This window comes from Pongo pygmaeus, chromosome 4, assembly GCF_028885625.2.
Source record: "Pongo pygmaeus isolate AG05252 chromosome 4, NHGRI_mPonPyg2-v2.0_pri, whole genome shotgun sequence".
NCBI classification, from domain to species: Eukaryota; Metazoa; Chordata; class Mammalia; order Primates; family Hominidae; genus Pongo; species Pongo pygmaeus.
In genome coordinates this window covers 179,110,970-179,119,445 of record NC_072377.2, presented here as the reverse complement: position 1 = coordinate 179,119,445, position 8,476 = coordinate 179,110,970, and the positions used below count along the sequence as shown (strand labels likewise).

Below are 8,476 nucleotides of genomic sequence, written 5' to 3'. Positions count from 1 at the left end.
GCATCCGCTGCATGAAGGACATTGAGCTGGCAGATAAGCAGCCGGGTACACCTCTTGGTCCTTCCTTAGGACCGCAACACCATCTCAGGCCCCAGTTGCCTGAGGACGGACATTCCCCTACAGTCCAATTCTAGCCCCAGCCCAGCAGGACACTGTAGGGCTCACCCTGCCCTCTGGGACTCCCACCCCCGGCATCTTTCCCATCAGGCTCACTGAGCAGGAGATAAAAAACATTGCAAAGGAAGGTCAAGACTCTCAGACACATCTATCTTTATTTGTTTCCTGTCAGAAAATTTCAAGAATTACACCAAAAAATACTTCAGCCTCTGCTACCTACTGACAAAAATACACCACACAATTATAAAGCGCTCAGCAGTTTTGCTAGGGACAATTTGTTATTCCGCTTTGAATGACAAATGAATTTACAGGTGACTCAGGGTGATTGGAGGTTGGGGGAGAAGGGAAGAAAAATCAGATGAGAGCGTTTGGCAGGATAGTTTGAGCTATGCTAGTCTTATTACCCAGCTGTTGCATACGATGATTTCAGCAACACAGCAAGCCACAAAAAAATACCCTTTACGTAGCCTGTCAGAGACTCGTGAGGAAGCAGTACCACATCTCAAATAACCAATTCTCCCAGCTGGTTCTGGCCCTGTGGGTCCTGGAGCTGACACCCTGCAGAACTGGCCTCCCTGAAACGTTTGTGAGAGGCAGGGGAATGCCTGATATGGTTCCAGGGAACTGGGAGGCCTGGTCAAGGCTGGATGCTGCCTCTTTGTCAGGAGCTTCTAGAACTCGGTTGGGAGTTTGGACAAATGTCCCCTTTTAACACAACGAAGTGGGCAAAAGACAGTCCCATTTTTCAGCTTCCTTTAGAAATGATTTGGCATTTTGGTGGCCCCAATCTTCACATCTCTTCCTGGCTGTCACTTGAGGCTCCTGGTTGGAATCCTATTGTTGTTGTTATTGTTATCAGCACTTTGGGAAACAACAAACAAATAAAAACTTAAAAGTCAGGTGCCTGTGCTTATCACTCGTGGCCTAGTGTCACATGCCTGTCCCGTGCCTTCCTTCTTGCAGCCGCACCTTCCTTCCTTCCCTCTCCCCCCGCTGCTGTCTCGTCAACATGGGCAGTATCCAGGTGTGGATCTAGAAAATGCAAACAAAAGACAAAGAAAATCTGCCCACTCCTCAGCGTTTGCTGATGCAGAACCCACCGTCGCAGGGTGGGCATTCAGAGCCCAGGCCATGTGGGTCTGCCCAGGTCCTAGTACGGAGGCCCAGAAAGTTTGTGCTCATCTTGCAAAATGCACCAGAGGCCAGCACATTTCACTATGGGTTATGTGCATTCTGAGCTTAGTAATGCCAAAATCAGTTCTTCTCTCCAGCTCGGCCATTCCTCATTTCCCACGTGCCTACCCTGCAGACCGCAGGCTAATGGAATAGTCCCGGTCTGTGTCACTCACATATTCTGCACCCCTGGAGCCCCCACTGAAGCTACATTTTCTTATCTAAGAAGCCCACAGAGTCTGTGCTCTTCACTGCCCTTCAACGTCTTCCGATGGAGCCAATTTAATGCTTTTTGTTCATGTTCTTTGTTTCTTTCCTTTTCTGCTGTTACGTTTTCCTAACAAAGAATAAGCAGTGGCTTTAAAAATATCTTACATGGGAACAATCAACACGAAACATGCCTTTGTACATGAGCCTGACTCGGGGACGAATCAACAATACCAAGGAACAAAAAGAAATATCGGTTCAGACAACTCCAGCACACACCATGTTTTTGGTGCGTTCCTCCCCCACCCTGCCCTGCCCCGCCCCCGCCCCCATATCCCAGGAGTACAGTGTTGTCTTGTAACTGGAGCTTGGCTTAGCCAATGGGGGTCCTCTTCTCCACCCCGCCCCCCATTCTGGCTGGGGCAGGCCTCTAGTGGCCCTGGGTCTTGGGCGGCTTGGGCTCATGGATGACAGCGGCTGCCGACAGCCATGGCCCGATGGCCCGGGCAGTGCTCTGCTTGGCCACGCTGTAGTGGCTGATGACTGTGTAGAAGCGGCTTCTGGAATTGGGGTCCTGGGAGGAGTAGTAAGCATCCAGGGAGGCTGGGATACAGCGTTTGTGCTGGGGAAGAAAGAGACAGAGTCAGGGGTCATTCAGCAAACTGCTCCCAACCTGCCCAGCAACACAGCCACCCTGACTGGAGCGCAGCTGCTTGGGGCTGTCAGCCAGAGGGCAGGTGACAGCTCCTGACCTGGGCCTGGCAGGCAGCAGCCTTCCCAACACCAGCACCAGCACAAACACCAAAGCTCCACTTAGAAGAAGCCAGACGACCTGAACCTGATATTGACACTGATTCAAGGCCAGCCTTCTCTGCGTACTGACTGTCTGGCTGTAGGGGATGCTGTAGAGACCCCCACAGACTCCCTCTATCTGGCTGATTCACCTGTCCCCTTGGTTGCCTCTCTGGGCTGTTGTTCACAGACAATGACTATTTATTTCTTCTATTTTATACTTGCATCTCTTTTCTCTTATATCAAAAGTCTTGCCGGATGCGGTGGCTCACGCCTGTAATCCCAGAACTTTGGGAGGCCGAGGCAGGCAGATCATGAGGTCAGGAATTCAACACCAGCCTGACCAACAGAGTGAAACCCCATCTCTACTAAAAATACAAAAATTAGCTGGGCGTGGTGGTGCACACCTGTAATCCCAGCTATTCAGGAGGCTGAGGCAGGAGAATTGCTTGAACCCAGGAGGCAGAGATTGCAGTGAGCCGAGATGGCACCACTGCACTCCAGCCTGGGCGACAGAGCGAGACTCTGTCGCAAAAAAAAAAAAAAAAAAAAAAAGGCTTCATTCCTAACAACATTCATGTAATGATGTATTTGCATTATCCTACAATAAATATAGAACAGTCACAAAATAGCACCAATATTACTACTAAGAGGCAGTGAACCTGGGGACTACCGGACGAACTTGGAGGTTTCTCTGCAGCTCCATGTGTCCTTAGAATACACTCCACCAAGCGTGTAAGGTGAACATGCTGTCATCTACAACCGGTTGAAATATTTATTTTCTTTGCACGTTTATGTCCTTAACTTGATATAGAGCTAGGTTCTTTAAACAACGAACCTCTTGTTTTTTCTCATTTATTTCTTTTTAAATATGTCAAACATTTACATATTTCAAGGACAAATATTTAAGAAGATAGATCCGAAGAAGCCTTGCGTCCATCCCTTCCTCCTGATGAACCACTTTTATTAATTTTTAAAATTTATCCTTCTTGAATTTCTTTCCAAAACAATAAGCAAATAGCACTCACCTCCCCTTTGCCCACACACAGGCAGGACCTTCCTTCCATCATTCATCCTTACTATCTTAAAGAGCATTCTCTGTCCATGTATGGAGGCCTTCCTTCCTTATTTTCCCAATTGTAGTGACGTCCACTGTGTGGATGTGTCAGTTTATTCAACTGTCCCCTACTGTTCCCATTGTTTTGAGTCTTCCGGAACCTCAGCTTCTTTTTTTTTGAGATGGAGTCTCGCTCTGTCCCCCCAGGCTGGAGTGCAATGGTGCGACCTTGGCTCACCGCAACCTCCACTTCCCAGGTTCAAGTGATTCTCCTGCCTCAGCCTCCCAAGTAGCTGGGATTACAGGCATGTGCCACCACGCCTGGATAATTTTGTATTTTTAGTAGAGATGGGGTTTCTCCACGTTGGTCAGGATGGTCTCAGAACCTCAGCTTCTGATCACTTGGAGTGCAATCTAGGAAGCCAGATCTGAACCCCCTCCATGGAAGTCTAGGAAGTCAGACTACATCTTTGGTGGAGTGTATTCTAAGGACACACGGAGTTGCAGAGAAACCTCCAAGTTCGTTCAGTAGTCTCCAAGTTCATTACCTCTCAGTAGTAATATTGGTGCTATTTTGTGGCTGTTCTATATATATTGTAGGGTAAGGCAAATACATAATTACAGGAACGTTGTTAGGGGCCAAGACTTTTGATATAAGAGAAAAGAGATGCAAGTATATAATGGAGGAAATAAACAGTCATTGGCTGTGAGCAGTGGCCCAGAGAGGCAACCAGGCGATAGGTGAGTCAACCAGCTAGAGGCGGTCAGATTGGAGTGTAATCTATGCAGTACAGAACCGAAGGATACACATTCCCTATTTGATCTCCCCACATCAAAACATAATTATTGTGATGTCTTGGAAAACTCTCTTAACTAAACACTCTCTACGTTTAATTCCTCATAGGTGAAATGGGAGCCAAAGAAACCCTATTTCTCAGAATGGTTGTACAGCTCAATTGAGATAATGTTTAAGGAAACGTCTAGCAAAGGGTCTGATGTATTAGAGATACTCAGCAAATGGTAATTATAAATATTAATAGTATCAGCTGTGTTCACTCTGAAATAGACTCTGTCTTTATTGCAACTAACATTTGTTGAGAGCTCATTATCTAATAGGCCCTTTGTTAACTGATTTTACTTAAATTCTCTCCTTAAGGCCTCCCAAAAATCCTGGGAGCAGGCATTATCAGACCCCATTTTGCAGGCGAGAAAACAAGGTTCGGAGGGGCAAGAAGACTCCCAGAGGTCACGCAGCAGGTTCCGTTCTTTCAGAGAAGGAGTTTAATCAGAGCGTGGGTCAAGGGGAAACTTGGAGACAGAGCTCCAAAGAACATCAGAGGCACCAGCCCTGCCTTCACACCTCTGGAGGGCCACTGCAAGGGTAAGCAAACAGCCATTGAGCCAGGAAGACCCGCACCAAGCCGAGCTTTCCCCAAATGGAACAGTCCATGTCAAGAGGTAGTGAGCTGCTTCCCTCATTGCTGATGTGCCGTCAAAGCTGGACCACCTCCTGACCCTGGAGAGCACCATCTTGGGGGAGGAACTCTACTGCCTACTGGAGACTGAGTCCCTCACGAAAACTTGGCAACTCCTTGCCAAACACATATTCCATTTTAAACAGTCGGTAGGGAGGTCGTCATACCCAGAATCTGGACACCAGTGAAGAGAAGACATTGATCAACCCTCTAACTGAACTTGATAGTGATCTGGGACTACTCAACCACCTCTTACCTTATAGACGAATCCCTCTGGGCAGCTGTGATCATAGGTGAAGGCTTTGTAAACCACCAGGAACACGATGCACGCAAGGAAAGCTAGGGCCAGGCTGACAAGGATGGTGACCTGGAGGAATACAAAATTGAGAGTCATCCAGCCTCAGTCTGCCCACCTTCAGTCCCCATATGCAGCTTTCAGAGCCTAGAACTGGTAGGCAGCATGGTGTGCTAGAAAGGGGGACAGGCCCAAGGAACTGGCTCTGTCTTGGCTTAGTTTCTAACTTGCAGTCTTAGGCAGATGACCTGTGCTCTTTGGGCCTCTTTCCCCTTCTGCGGGATAATCTCTGAAGCTCCATTTGTTTTGTTTTGTTTTTCTTTGTTTGTTTGTTTTTGTGAGATGGAGTCTCACTCCATCACCCAGGCTGGAGAGCTGGAGTGCAATGGCGCCATCTCAGCTCACTGCAACCTTCACCTCCCGGGTTCAAGCGCTTCTCCCTGCCTCAGCCTTCCAAGTAGCTGAGATTACAGGCACCCACCACCACACCTGGCTAATTTTTGTATTTTTTAGTAGAGACAGGGTTTAGTAGAGACAGGGTTTCACCATGTTGGCCAGACTGGTCTTGAACTCCTGACCTCAGGTGATCCTCCTGCTTCGGCCTCCCAAAGTGCTGGGATTACAGGCATGAGCCATTGCACCCGACCACTCCTTTCTGATCTAACATGTGATTTCCCCCTCATTTTCCTTTTCCCGATAACTATGTGGGATGTGGGGGAGTTGATCATTAAGCCGTCACTTCCAGTGCTTCCTGCTTTCCATCCCCACCGTGCCCCACTACTGGTACATTGCAACCTCGGACATCAACTGCTTCTTTCGCCTCTACTTGGACATCTAATACACACTTTCAACACATTCCCAAGCCAGATTCCCGCTCTCCTCCCAACTCAAACCTGCTCCACCTGCATTCTTCTTCGTCTCAGAATATGTCAATTTCACATTTGCAGTCACTCAGGCCAAATATCCTGAAGTCATCCATGACTCCCTTTTTCTCACACACCACATCCAATCTACCAGAAGAAACAATCATTTCTGCCTTCAAATACACCCATAATCTGACCACTTCTTACCACCTCAATCATGTCCAACCAGGTGGAAGCCATCATCATCTCTCACCTGCAGCATCTAACAGTCTTCTAACTAGTGACGACCTCCTTGTCCTCTAGGGTGCATTCAGCATACAGCAACCAGAGAGAGCTTTGTAAAATCTAAAACAAAGCAGGGGCCAGGTGCAGCGGCTCACACCTGTAATCTCAGCACTTTGGGAGGCCGAGGCAGGAAAACCACTTGAGGTCAGGAGTTCGTGACCAGCCTGCCCAACATGGCAAAACCCCGTCTCTACTAAAAATACAAAAAAAAAAAAAATAGCCAGGGGTGGTGGCAGGCACCTGTGATCCCAGCTACTGGGGAGGCTGAGGCAGGAGAATTGCTTGAACCTGGGAGGAGGAGGCTGCAGTGAGCTGAGATCGTGCCACTGCACTACAGCCTGGGCGACAGAGTGAGACTCCATCTAAATAAATAAATAAATAAATAAATAAATAAATAAAACAAAGCATGGCCCTTTTCTGCTCAAAAGCATGCAGTGGTCTCCAGCTTAAATATAACCCAGTTCCTATCCACTATCTGAAAGCAACCTTTAAAAAAAATAATACAACACCAAACAAAGTGGGGGCACCATCAGGATTCATCTGAAACCAGTAATTGGTTAACTTCAGAGGCACCTCTAGGCTTGCACTGACCCCATCCTACCAGCTATGTACAAGGGGGCAGGGAAGTCCCCATGATACTGGGGCATCTAATATTACAAGCAGAATTTGTGTGTGTGTTATTTTTTAAAGTTGGTGTCCCTTTCGGTCAGTTGGCCTAGAAATATGGCAGGATTCTTCTCATGGAGGAAAGGTTCCTTTTGATTCAGAAAAAGAATAAAATTAACTTTGGAGGTGCCCATGCCATCTCTTTCCCACCCCAGGGCATGTTTATAAGGAAAGGAGGAGACAGGAGTCTACATTGCTCCAAAAATATAGAGTTGTCTGTTGGCAGTTTTGAATACTGGACGGGAGGAATTTGAAAAGGAAAAGAGGAAGATGGATGTAGGGAGGATTCTGTCCAAATCTCATGGGCAGACACCGTCCATGAGCAATTCCTAATGAGTGTGTATATGAAGTTTGAGGACAGCACTGTGTAACATTCAGTTTTAAGCCACTGTTGATACCACGTGCTGTCCATTCTCTCCATTACCCGAAGCCAGAAGTCGAAGCCTGTTGCATGCTCATCAGCCTCCTGCCCTGGATTGGAGTGATAACAGTATGGGGTGAGATGGTGCAGAGATCAGTCCAGTATCACACAGGTAAGAGGTGGAGCCGAGGTGGAGAAATCAAGAGAAGTTGGACTTAAAGCAAGAGATACCCTGAAGACACATATGCACCCTAGGAAACTCCTATTGGAATAGTACAGGAAAGGGGGCCACCCAAGACCATGACTCACAAATGCTGAGGACCTGGGAACACGTGATCAGCATGTGTTTGGAGTAGAGATCTAAAAAAAATTTAAATGCCCAGATTTCCCAATAGCCAAAAGGTAGAAACAGCCCAAATTTCCATCTGCTGATGAATGAATAAACAAATTGTGGTCTATCCGTGCAGCGGAATGTTATTCAGCCATGAAAGGGAACGAAGGACCAGCTGCAGATGCAGACGGCCCTTCCAAACATGATGCTGAGCCAAAGAACCCAGATGCCAACGGCCACATGTCATGTGATTCCATCTGATGAGACCCCCAGAATGGGGAAATGCACAGAAGCAGGTGCAGACTGGAGCCCGCTAGGACTAGGGGGTCTGGGGGAATGGGGAATGACTGATAAGGGGTATAGGGTTTCCTTTTGGGGTGATGAAAATATTTTGAAACTAGACAGAGGTGATGGCTGCACAACATTATGAATGCACTAAATGCCACTGCACTGCTCACTTTAAAGTCGTTACATTTATGTTACATGAGTTTTCTCTTAGTTTTTAAAAATAAATGCCCAGAGTTCGGGCAGCATCCTGGCACCTGCAGCTCTGCCCTGGGGACAGGGAGCCAATTTCCTAAGTGGTGACCTTTTCTGTTAAAGGGACATTAAAATCCTGCTGGCATCCCCTCCCCTCAAGGAGAACATGCCTGGGCCCAGCCAAGAGAGTTGCCTGTAGTCACAGGCTCATCCACGGACTACAGCGCAGCTGCAGAGCTCGTGCATGCGCAGGAAGGAGTTCAGAGCCTCAGCCTCAGCCTGCCATTGCCTCCAGTCTGATGCAGGGTCTGAGGGAGCTGCTGGAAAGCTTCCCATCCCAATGACCATGTGCAACCCCAAACCTTGCCTAGGCA

The 8,476-nt window shown here is 47.8% G+C and overlaps 1 protein-coding gene across 1 annotated transcript in view; it reads right to left on the bottom strand.

Annotated features, from left to right (window-relative positions):
* Positions 1-253: 253 nt before the first annotated feature.
* Positions 254-8,476, bottom strand: part of NSG2 (neuronal vesicle trafficking associated 2) — a 63,575-nt gene continuing 55,352 nt past the window's right edge. The window contains exons 4-5 of the mRNA XM_054489522.2: positions 5,078-5,188; positions 254-2,119 (exon numbers count right to left, since the gene is read on the bottom strand). Coding sequence (XP_054345497.1) covers positions 1,928-2,119; positions 5,078-5,188 — 303 coding nt within the window. The 3' untranslated portion in view covers positions 254-1,927. The remainder of the gene's footprint in view (positions 2,120-5,077; positions 5,189-8,476) is intronic.